The sequence below is a fragment of the Galleria mellonella genome, unplaced genomic scaffold (genome assembly GCF_026898425.1).
Source record: "Galleria mellonella isolate WM207_F2 unplaced genomic scaffold, CSIRO_AGI_GalMel_v1 utg32, whole genome shotgun sequence".
In the NCBI taxonomy this organism is placed as follows: Eukaryota; Metazoa; Arthropoda; class Insecta; order Lepidoptera; family Pyralidae; genus Galleria; species Galleria mellonella.
This window is the reverse complement of record NW_026442075.1, coordinates 3,957,940-3,970,109: the sequence shown is the minus strand read 5'-3', so window position 1 is coordinate 3,970,109 and position 12,170 is coordinate 3,957,940. Positions and strand designations below refer to the sequence as shown.

Here is a 12,170-nt window from a genome sequence, read left to right as displayed (position 1 = left end):
TTGTATATAACAATGATTGGTATTCCCATATATATATTTCAACACTGCATACATTTTTAACTTCCTAAAGCTACCGTTATTTATCAACATTACTAAATTTATCTACTAAACCAAAATAATTTGTTTTCAGTGTGTCTGATGAAGTGCCCAGAGACGGGCAACGAGATCCCGGCGTGTAGCAGTACCAACTTGCAATTCACGGTTTTGTCGTCCTACTGGGTCTTAAGGTACTACAGGTGGTTGCATTAAGGCCTCTTGTTGGTTCTCCTCTGCAGACAGATCAGGTATTGATAAACCGGCTGCATTACAAATATTGTGCAAAATTATACACGCATTTGTAATATAGCCAGCTATTTGAGGTTGATAATGCAACACTCTGTGAACTAATAGACAACGAAAGCGAGCTTTTAAAACACCTATTGTTCTCTCAATAGTATTTCTCGCTTTCACATGTAGCTTAGTGTAATGAGCTTCTGGTGATTCTGGTGCTGCCTCCAAAATTGGCGTCATCATAGTTTTTCTTAATGGATAACCGGAATCCCCTGTAATAAAGACCATTACTCATTGTAAAATCAATGATTATTATATAAACATTTAAATACAATTATGATTTTATATAAAATTAGTGATCTAGTCTGATTTCGCATGGGTAGATAGAATTTTTAAAAATTATATATAGCCTATGTTATTTATTGACAATTTGTTTTTCTATAGCAGAAAGAATTTTCTAAACTCGGTTGAGTAGATTTTAAATTAATCCATTATAAACAACCAAATCTTTCTTCTTTATGATATTAGTACACACATAAATAATTACTGTATTTCTTTAATATTACCTAAAAGCTATATAGCCTCTGATGCACTCAAATTTTCTAAATGAGATCTAAGGGGGTGGTTATTCCAGATAAAAGAATCGTGGTTGGCACCAGGATGACTTGCATCAACACTGATTATATCCATATCAGCATTACAAATCTGAAAAAGATTAACTTTTTTATTATTATTTATTGCTAATAATTTTATATTCGAAAAGTAGTTTCCTAATTTATTATAATAAAGTATAAAAATGAGAGATCAATACCTCTTTTACTGTACATGTTACAACAATAGTGTAGTATGATTTACTGTTTAATTATTGTAGATATGAAACTATTATATTTCTTATGTATGTCACCATTTTCTAATAAAAAATAAAACAAATATAGCCAGAATAAGTGCTTTGTTGTACAAACTATTTTATATATTTATATTGTAATTATAAATCATTTGATATAATAAATATAAAATAACTAAAATATATAATTTGCTGTTTATCACAATTGTATAACAATATAGAATAAGTAATACCATTATGAAAACAATATCCAATTTGATGCAGTAGTTTTTGCATGATACCAGAACAAATTTATAGACAACATTTTTCAAAATTATTGTTTTAGCATCTAATGTTCTTATTATAACTTCTCATACAATTTTTCTTAAATCTTCATGTATAGACATTGTCAAGTTACAATTTTATTATGTTAGTAAGATTATAATTAAAATGTAATGGGCTAAGTCCACCATTTTATATTAAATCTTTTAATATGCCTAATTTAAATTATGTACAATAAACATTTTAACATACAATACAATACAATGTAAATTCTGTATCTTTTATTTCAATATAGCTCATACTATGTTTTATGTTTTATTTTTTAATTAAAATAAAAAAAAGAAGCTGCAGTTATTTATTATGCATTATGCATATAATATAGTTAGCTTAAGTTAGCTTCATTATGCATATAATTTATGAATCTTTTTTTTAATTCATAGTGGCAAATCCTACCACCATGAATTAAATAAAAAATATCCTATGTTGATCTTATATATGGTCTATCAGAGTAGTAAATTTAATTTACTGAGTAATAAACATTTAAACATCTTTATCAGGGTTTACTAAGTTGTGTTTTTTTTGATGGGCGAAACTGGAATGGTAACCTCGCCTGCGCTAGCGGGATATGCTGGCGGAGCACCAGTGAAGGGTGATAGATGAGAATGAAAACAGGCCAGTTAGCCCATCATGATGAATTCATCAGGAATTAACCATGATAGTTTCCAGGGAGAACCGCGAGGAGGTCGACATTCAGTCTCCATTACTAACAATCCCTTTCCCCCCACTAAGTTCTGTTAGGTAACACAGGTAATTTGGCTGCAATGGAGTCTACTTAATATTTTAAAATATGTAAATCATAATTAAATTTTACATTACCAATTGAACATTTAGGGAATGATAATTTTTTCTGCAATAATACCTTTCTTCATGTTCATTGGGTCTTACTATTGCAATATGGGAACAATCAATGCATCCAATCACACCAGGAATACCAAATTTTTCATAAAATCTGAAAGGTAAATAAGGAAAAAAAATAAAGGGCATTCTGTGTAAGTTGTCTGCGGTATTCATGGTCACTTGTAACAGAAAGTGTTCTTGTGTGGTTTAAAAATATAAAAAATACCTTAACTTATTTGTATTACGTTCTGCAGTATTTTGGGGAAATTTAATGTATTTATTTCTGATTTCTAAATTATTTAAAGCAGCTGTAACCTCTGATAATACAGAAGAGACAGTCTGCTGCGCAATACTTTGAGCTTTACCAGTGGGTTTCTGATAAGACCCATGTGCATATAAATACACTGCTGTTAACACCTGAAAACAAAACAGTTAATTTATTAACGATCTAGACTAGAGAAAAGAAGAACCAGTAGAAAACAATATATATAATAAATCACAACTACCTTTGTTTCAATGCTTAAATCATTGGATTGTTTAGGTCGAGTCTTTAAATTAGGCTCCAACTCCTCACACAGATCTCTAACCAAATCTGGTGATAATCTAATAAAAGAAAGTTGTAAATAAATAGGTATTAAATAAAACCTGTCTCTAAGATTTGTAATTGTGTGATCTTTTCTTATGATTGTGTTTATAATAAGTTTAATAATGAATTTTTTTAGAAAAAATAACAAAGGGTTTTTATCTATACAAGACTATCCATTAACTAAAACGACTATTATAAGTAGAATATGATATAAATGTATAATATAAATAACAGTAAAGTATCTACCTATATTCATTTATAAACTCTCTATCCTCCAATTCGAAAGGGTCATTAATTTGCCTTAACCGACGACGCTTATTTCTTCTCTCCATCCGGTATTCACTCTCCAAGTATTCAAACAATTCGTACTCGTCGCACATCTACAAAAAAATTTAACTTGGATTATGATGCAACTAAAATAGAAATAGATAAAATAAGAGTTTTTTGTGTAAAAATATGAACCTTAAAACCACTTGAAATTTATAAATTCTGGCTTAATTCGTAAAATGAAGGGTCACTTGAACTCTGAACGTCTCCCACAGAGCAAGTAATAAATTAAATCCTTACAAAACCACTACAAACATCAAAACAATTTATAAAAAGTTCCTCAAGAACTAACTTTTTCAACATTGCTTTATTTGACATTAGAGATGCGTAAGAAACGTTTTGTTGCTGTCAAAGTTGGCGTCATGGTACGAATTGTTCATATAAAAAAAAAAGGTGAACGGTTTAGAAATACTAGTCTAAATAGTCCTGTAGCAGGCCTGCTATAACGCGGTCATAGTACGTTTTAGCAGGACAGTTGAATTTAAGGCCTGCTTAAAAAGCTCATAGTAAGCCCCCTGAATAAAAACATTATATTTATTACATTTATTATATATACATTATAAATTTAATCCAAATAACTACTTATGTTATTATATTACAGTGTATTTTTGTAAATTTTTATGTGTAAAAATTATATGATTAAAAATATTATTGGTCCATACATTGTTATAATGTTTGATTTTTATAAAACTGTTTAGTCCAACGTCTATGCCTAAAAAAATTATGGACGCCCCCTAGTGGCGATTTCTTCACAAAAATACATCGTGAATGTGGCGTGTGTTGTTTGTAATATTGTGAGTCGTAAATAAAATGGACTGGATGTGTTACTAATATTTCTTATAAGTGTCCTTTATGTGTGTAAAAACATTAATCTAACACGAACCTTTATACAAATATCAAGAAAGTGACGATAAAACTTGGTTTTGTTTAGTATTTTGTCATATGTTGCACGCCTGCCTTGGGGTCTGGAAGAGGACAAAAAATTTATCACTAATTCCGATGCTAAATTGATAATGCAGTAAGTTTTTTTTATTTCTCTTCAATGTACTCGACGAAATATACTATTTATTAATAATTATGGTCCATACTTGCTCTATTATTTATTACGTTTATTATAGCCAGGTTACTAAACTTAGTGCTCATACCTGTCTTCGTAACCGTCATTGTTATGTATATTTTTAATGAAATAATTTTTAGTACATTAACAATATCCCTCGCCGCGACTACGAAGCCTTTAATTCTTATGTTATATTTTTTTGTTACAGAAATAGATACGGCCAGTCTTCCGGCACGTTATTGCGCTTTTTCGTGACAATGCGGTGCCTTATGAATGAATCTATTTTCTAAACTCGCGATCTTCATTCTTCATAATGGTTGTTAGAGCTGAAACTGAATAATAACATAATGAGTCACAATCTGGCTGGAATGCCGTCATACAGGCTGCCAGGACCTGGACTGGGGCCTCCTGACTTCAAACCTCCAATGGATACTCCAACGCCGCCAGCTCCTGCGCCGAGTAACCCTAAAAAGCGAAGAAAAACATCAAATGCAAACAATGCATTGACACCACAGCCACCACCTACTGCACAAGACTTGCTGCCTCCTCCTCTTACTGGTTATGGGGATACAATAGTCGCTTCCAACCCTTTTGATGATTCCCCATCTACAGTTTCACACAATGGTCCTATGATGAGCCACAATGGGCCCATGATGAGTCAAAATGGACCAATGGGTATGGTCGGCCCTATGCACAATATGGGAGGACCACCAATGAGACACATGAGTCCCCTGCCACATAATATGAGTCCTATGAATCAACAAATGCCACCTAGAGGAGGAATAAGTCCAATGGGAAATATGAGTCCAATGGGTCATATGGGTGGTATGTCTCCAATGGGAGGACCTAATATGGGTATGAGTAATCATAACATGGGGCCTGGAATGGGACCCACATCAAGATCAATGGGCAGTCCAATGAGCCCTATGAATTCTATGCCAATGGGATCACCTATGTCTTCTGGCCCTATGGGCAGTCCTATGAATATGGGTTCAATGGCTGGTAGCCATATGAGTAATAGTCCAATGGGGCCACCAATGCATAGTCCACTTGGGGCTGGATCAATGAATGGTCCCATGAATGGGCCAATGGGTGCTGGAGGTCCAGGGATGAATGTTCCTCGAATGAATGGGCCTATGGGGCCGAGCTGTTCAAATGGATCTATGGGTCCTACTAGTTCTATTATGTCTTCAAACCCAATGCAAAGCGGTGGAATGGGTCCTGGTCACTGTGGGCCAATGAGACATGGCAGTCCTATGGGATCAGCTATGGGAAGTGGACCTATGGGTGGCAATGGACCCATGACATCTATGGGCCCCGGCCCTCCATATGCAGGCGGTCATATGGGTCATGGTGGTCCCATGGGGATGGGAGGAAATAGTTCAATGGGAATGGGTCCTGGTCCAGGAAATATGGGTAATTGTGGACCTTTAGCTGGTATGAGCGGTATGGCTATGGGAGGTCCAGGTGGTCAAGGAGTAGGTCCAATGGGTCAAGGCATGGGAATGTTTGGACCTAAACCAATGCCTGTGAGTGCTGGTAAAGTTTACCCACCAGATCAACCTATGGTTTTCAATCCTCAAAATCCAAATGCACCACCCATATATCCTTGTGGAGTATGCCACAAAGAGGTGCATGATAATGATCAAGCAATCTTATGTGAATCTGGATGTAACTTTTGGTTTCATAGGTAAGAATAACTTCATTTATTATTAAAAGATTAAGAGACTATTTATTATTAATAAGTTATTTGATTATAATTAATAGTTATTTATTTATAATTGATAGTTATTTATTTTAGGTTATTTACAGAAAATATAAAATAGCCTAAGTTACTCAGAGGAGATGTAGCTTTCAGTAAAGTTGGTTGAGTAATTTTTGAGTTAAATCATAACAAATAAAAAAGTAATCATTTTTCCTCATTATACATGATATTAATTTACATTTATGCACTACTTAAACAGAGAGACATGGTGGAGAACTATGTTTTATAATATGTAGTGACACCACAACCAACATATAACATATGCTTGAAATAAATTAAGAAAATATATTGAGGAACAAATGAATATGTTCTAATTTGCTATGCAGTAGAGACATTTTGTTCAATTAGAAGTAATTATGTTAAATAATGCTTCATAATATCTGTGCTTGATGGACCTTTAATTTTGTTTTTAGTTCTCTTAAAAAATTTTGAGATTGAAAAATATTATTTTTATATTAAAATCTGTAATAAATATATCCATTTTTCTAGTTATGAGTATTAAAATAATATTTTTCCTAAAACCACAGCACTTTTTTTTAATAAAAATTTCAGTTATTATTTTTACATCATCTTTTATGAGTTAAAACTTCACATACAATTTATTTTTTCTTTTGACTATAATTAAACTCTTTTTAATCAACTTTAAAAAAGAGAAGGCTCTCATTTTAACTATATTTTTGTGTGTTTTTGATTATTCTTCTGTGTTGTTTCCATTTTAATTTTGTCAAGAACTTAAATCTGGGTGGTTAAATAAAAATCACAATATTCACTATTTAAAAACAAAAATGTTATTATATACTTTTAAGGACCTGCATTAAATGATATTTGTTTCATTTCCAGAGGATGTACGGGCTTAACGGAACCAGCTTACCAGTTGCTTACAGCAGAAGTGTATGCAGAGTGGGTGTGTGACAAATGCCTGCATTCTAAGAACATACCACTTGTGAAATTCAAGCCATAGCGCTGTGCCGCCCCACCCTCCCCTTTGCTCCTGCCCTCTCACCTGAGTCATATCCCCCCCTGAAACTCATCACAAATATTTATTTAACTTCATCAAAATGGACACTTAGTGGAATCGTAATATGAATGTACTTGGGCATCAAATGGTTTGTCAGTATAGTTTTACTAAGAAAGATCTCATGTTGGATAGTTACATAAATTAAGGAAGTATGTGTATGGATTATGGAATGTAAACTTTGAGTTGAAAATTTATATCAGTGGCTTTTCATTATATGCCTTTATATTTGGAACAAAACAGCAGATGCATGGAAATAATTATGAAATTGCAGACGGTCCTGTTATGTCTAGTCTGTTATGATTGTCATTTTTATTTATTTATAATAATATAGGAATATGATGGATGGTTGTAACGAAATTAGTATAAATATTCATTGCACATGTTCCTGCATTAGGCATATCTGTTAAAGCAATTCAATGTGATCCTTCATTAGAAACATGTAACCGCACGGTATAGACACAAAACTCAAAGGTATAAGCAATATGAAGGCTGCCCAAGGAGTTTTACATGCCTACTGTGTGTCGCTTTAGTCTCTGTGCATATTGTAAATATCTCTTAGATTAGGAATAAACAAAAAATCACTTTCCGCCTTATATAATGGTGACCTATTTGTGTACAGTCAAGGTTAATTTTGAATGTAGTACACACGGACTTATGTGAGCCATTTTTAACAAATGGCGGACATTTCGAAGTTTAAAGCCGTGGGAGTGTAATATTTTTTGCAATGCAATCGTAGTCCGGCACAAAAAAAAATAACGGCGTTGATTTTCGCCCTAGTTTTATGTACTTATTTTTCGGTGCCCTTATTTGCATGTAACAATACGCGCATTGTTTTTACGTACATGTAAATATGATGAATCCATACGCTTTGTTAAGGATAAGAGTGTTAAATGTGTTTGTCAATTTTTTAACTTTTGGAGATTTTTTAATCATAAACATGTAATATAAGGTTTGTAAATAATTGCGTAGGATTAAGTGAATTGAGATTACATATACAACGTCGACATACTGGCTCCACATATTAGCGGTTGTGACTTGATTTGTGTGGTGTAGCTTTCGGCTAGTTTAATTTTTTTTTTATCGATCAAAACGTCAGACCTCAGGTCTGTCATAATCTTTATTGAGTCAAGATAATTTATATATATATAGAAATGAAAAAGTCCGTCAAGTATGTGACCATCTCAGAATAATATAATTCATATATATAAACTGCTATAAGTATATGAAGTCACTCCCAGTGAAAATAAAAGATACTCAATAACTAAACCTTTTTGAATATATAAGTTTATATTTCATGTACTGTTATTATATTCTGTGGTTCAGTCAGTGACTATTAACCTGTATTTCTTTTTGTTCCTATTCATACTTAATGTTGTATACTAAAGCTTCTGTCATTCTTTTGTTCTTAGTCACAAAAATCTGAACGCTTTTGCCACTATTATAGACTGCAGTCATTACAAGAGCATTAGTATAATTCTTATATATGTATTTAATAATTATGTACTTATTACATAAGTGTAATTGAATTTTAAAATCAAACTGGGCATTATATTGATATTCATTATAAAAAAACAATTTTGTTCCTTTTCAAGTGACTTCTATTATGTAATAATAGTTCAAATTCATCTTGAAGCAGCATAATTTTATTACTTATATTAATTAAATATTAGCGATTTATTATTACTAGAAAATTACAAATCATCAGTGTAGTTCTAACAGAGCGTAATTTTTTACCAGTTTTCATGTTCTCATTTGATTAGACGGTTAAAGCAGTGTGAATCACCTGAACTAATCGAAAATCTCTACTTTAAATGAAGTATTTTAAGACTTATATTGAAAGTTATTGTTAAAAAAATTAATGAAACATAAATAGACATATTATTTATTTATTTTATGCTTCCCTGTAAAGTATCAACGTTACTATAAATACAATTTTACTTACGCACTGTTAGAACTTCACTGACGAAATATTGGTTCAACGGTGGCGAAAATTTAATTCACAATTTATATCAAAGTGACAATTGTTAATTGAATAGATTTTTTTTTACTTAATTAACTATTTATTCTTTTTAATTCGTAATATAAAATTAGGGGTGAGTTACATTATTGTGTCGATCAAAGTCGACTGTTTTCATTTCATGAGATTATTTTCTATCAACAAAGATAGAAACTCGGTGGTTTAATACAAAAAGTCAGGGATGGTCGTTTGACGATTAGCCATAGATGGGAATGAATGCTTGTAATTACTCTCTAATTTTAGTTGACCATAAATTTTATAATAGTATACTGCAATTTGCAATCAATTTTGTTGGTAACATAGGCCTTTTAGTATAATACTATCTACTTGGTTTCTATTAGTCTACTTAAATTCAAGCCGACCTATTAGGAAATCTCATTGCCTAGCATCTATGATTGGGGACGACAAAACAGAACATTTTAACCCTGCTTACGCGTGCACTGCTAAAAAAAAACCATTTGCTGTGGTTCCACAATTCCAGGGCACGTCCCTTAACATCCCTAAGAGATCCTTGGTATTGATATCTCTAGTAACGTACAGTTTCACCACGTAGAAAGGTGAAGCTGGCAATAAAAAAACTCGGTGTACTTAATAGAGCGAAGCAATACTTTACGCCGGATCAACGACTAATGTTCTATAAATCAATTCACAAATCCGGCCGCACGTGCAACATTGCTGTCACTTATGGGCGGGAGCACCTATATACCAGCTTAAACGAATTGTCGATGGTCCCAGGCTTCGAAGCGGTATCGTACCCTTAAGTCTTAAGGGAGATTTTGAAATTATTTAATATAATCCCAACGTCCGCTTTCTACCATCGTACAGCTTGCCATTGACAGGGGGTTTGCCCCCATATTTTAAAACCTGGATGGTCGCGTACATCGCGATTTTTAAAATGTTTATTTCTCTCACCAACGTGTTTGTGATCCATAACTTTATAGAATGAGCTCCATGTCGAGGTTTTTCCAAAATACTACAGCATGGGGTTCTTCAATAAAGAGGTAAAGAGGTTTTTTTATATTCGTCAACATGCGTAATGCCCCTGGTAAATCTTAAACTTTTGAGGCCATTCAAACAAGTACGCTCTATATTATATTTTTTATTTTAAAAGTAAAAAATAATCAATTTTTCCTACTTCTGAAATTCAAATTTACTATATAATGCTATTTTAACATTAAATATAATATGCTATAGTTTGCATATATAGTTACTTTGAAAGTACAAACTGTAATCATATTGGCAAACATGTACATAATTTTTTCATGTGAGGTACGCAGTAACAGTTTTACATATTACTCTGTCTACTTCGAAGGTTTCATTTTTTACAGTTGTAATCGTTTGTCGCGAACTCAAATATATAGTTCAAGCTTTGCTTATTTTTGGACTAGAGGGCGCTATGCAATATATCCCATTTTATTTATTTAAAAATTTCTAACTGTATGTTAAAAATTGATTAAATAAATGTGCACCATTGGACCGATAACTGTCTTAACAATTATGAATATAATTTGACATTTTATTTATTATATGATTTAGGCACATTAATTATTACGCAAAAAATTAAAAACAAGTATCAACTGGTTAAAATAACAAAACAATTTTATCGGTATTTCTGTTTCACTGCCATTCATTAGGTATGAAATAAGCTATTTATCTAATTAACTAAGTATAAAAATTCCTTCGCAATAGAAACACTTTGTAAATCTTAACACTTTGTTGTAAAAGGTCATTTTCTAAATTAAAACATTTTCCATGATTTAATATACTTACCAGATGAATCGTCTTTCTTCTTTTCTTTATATCGTATTATTATATCTTTATACTCGTAACTTATACTTTTCCTTCATTTCTATGAAATACCTATAATTTAGACAATCCATTAATGATTTAGCATTATATGAGTGAGAAAAAAATTTTCAAGCAATCTGTTTCAATTTGTACTGTCATGATTTTTTTTTATTTATTAATAAATAATAAGAAGAATCTTAATTATGAATATAGAAGCAAGCTAGTATAATGCGATTTATAAGGGCTTTCACAAGCGAGGGATTTTTGTTGACATTCTGCGGGGGATAAAAATTTCCATATTCGTAAGGGACTTGTACCTATAGCTGATGCGTTATGCAACACAATTCCTGCATATTCTGTTTTGATCGACAGGGAAAAATAATACGTATATGTTAGTCCATCGTTTGCGCGGGCCCTATTTGTACATGTAATATACTAGTTCTTGAAACATTAATTTGAATTTTTAACTTTATAGAATCGACGGATAAAAATGAAATGCCTATTAGTTTTGTTTTTTTTTTTTTTTTGTAAATATAATGTTATAACTATTTACGAATATTTGCCGGTTGTACAGTTACTTATAAACTTAGTATTTTATCTAGAATATTCGGCCACGAATGTAATATTAATTTAATGCCGCAAGAACATCACAACGGGTTCATGGAGACTGCTGCTATTGTATATTGATTTTCATCTGTAAATGTTACTTATGTGTTACATACATTGTATCTGCGACACAACTGTTGTGAATGATAACAAGTTGTATTTAAGAATATTTTATGAAGTCTAATAGAACGACATCAGTGGTCTTATAATTGTGCATAGTTTATTTTGTATTATGTGAATAATAACAAGCAATAATAAAATTGTTATTGAGAAATTTTATTTCAATCATAAAATGAAAGCCGAGCTTTACCCCATTTTTTTCCACAGTACCTAAATAGTGATACCATTTCTATAATAGTTCTTATTTTTTAATAGCGTGAAAATGGAACGATAACCCCGTTTTCGCTATCGGTGCACACTGGCATACCAGTGAATAAAGATAGGTGAGGATGCTGTCAGAACCGTCGATTCATCGTGGCAAATAAAAAAAAAAAATCACCATGTTTTCCAGTAGGCATCACGCAGATGTTGGTCTAATAGAGGGTATACGAGGTCTGTCCGGAAAGTTCGTATAAGTGTTCTGGAATGCGAGAAAGAGGAGTGGGGAGGCCAGGTAAGCGCAGGACCCCTTCCTTATGTCCGTAACAATGCTTCAGTTCTGGTCTGACCGCCGTGCGGTGCGAACTGGCTTGTCACGCCATCTGTGAAGTTACCTCTTAACGAAACCCCGTCGG

At 32.4% G+C, this 12,170-nt stretch overlaps 1 protein-coding gene and 1 pseudogene across 1 annotated transcript; one reads left to right on the top strand and one right to left on the bottom strand.

Annotated features, from left to right (window-relative positions):
• Positions 1 to 13: 13 nt before the first annotated feature.
• Positions 14 to 3,532, bottom strand: LOC113516932 (putative nuclease HARBI1; annotated as a pseudogene).
• A 394-nt stretch (positions 3,533 to 3,926) lies between these two features.
• LOC113510865 (protein pygopus) lies at positions 3,927 to 11,710 on the top strand. Its single transcript, XM_026894400.3, has 3 exons — positions 3,927 to 4,203; positions 4,451 to 5,932; positions 6,848 to 11,710. The coding sequence occupies exons 2-3, from the start codon at positions 4,590 to 4,592 to the stop codon at positions 6,966 to 6,968; spliced, it is 1,464 nt and encodes a 487-aa protein (XP_026750201.2). The 5' UTR covers positions 3,927 to 4,203; positions 4,451 to 4,589; the 3' UTR covers positions 6,969 to 11,710.
• Positions 11,711 to 12,170: the final 460 nt, after the last annotated feature.

Bases quoted from the DNA above. Each gene is read 5' to 3' on its own strand.
- LOC113510865 (XM_026894400.3), top strand. From the start codon at position 4,590: ATGAGTCACAATCTGGCTGGAATGCCGTCATACAGGCTGCCAGGACCT. The intron at 5,933-6,847 runs GTAAGAATAACT...TTTCATTTCCAG, and splicing joins TGTAACTTTTGGTTTCATAG to AGGATGTACGGGCTTAACGG.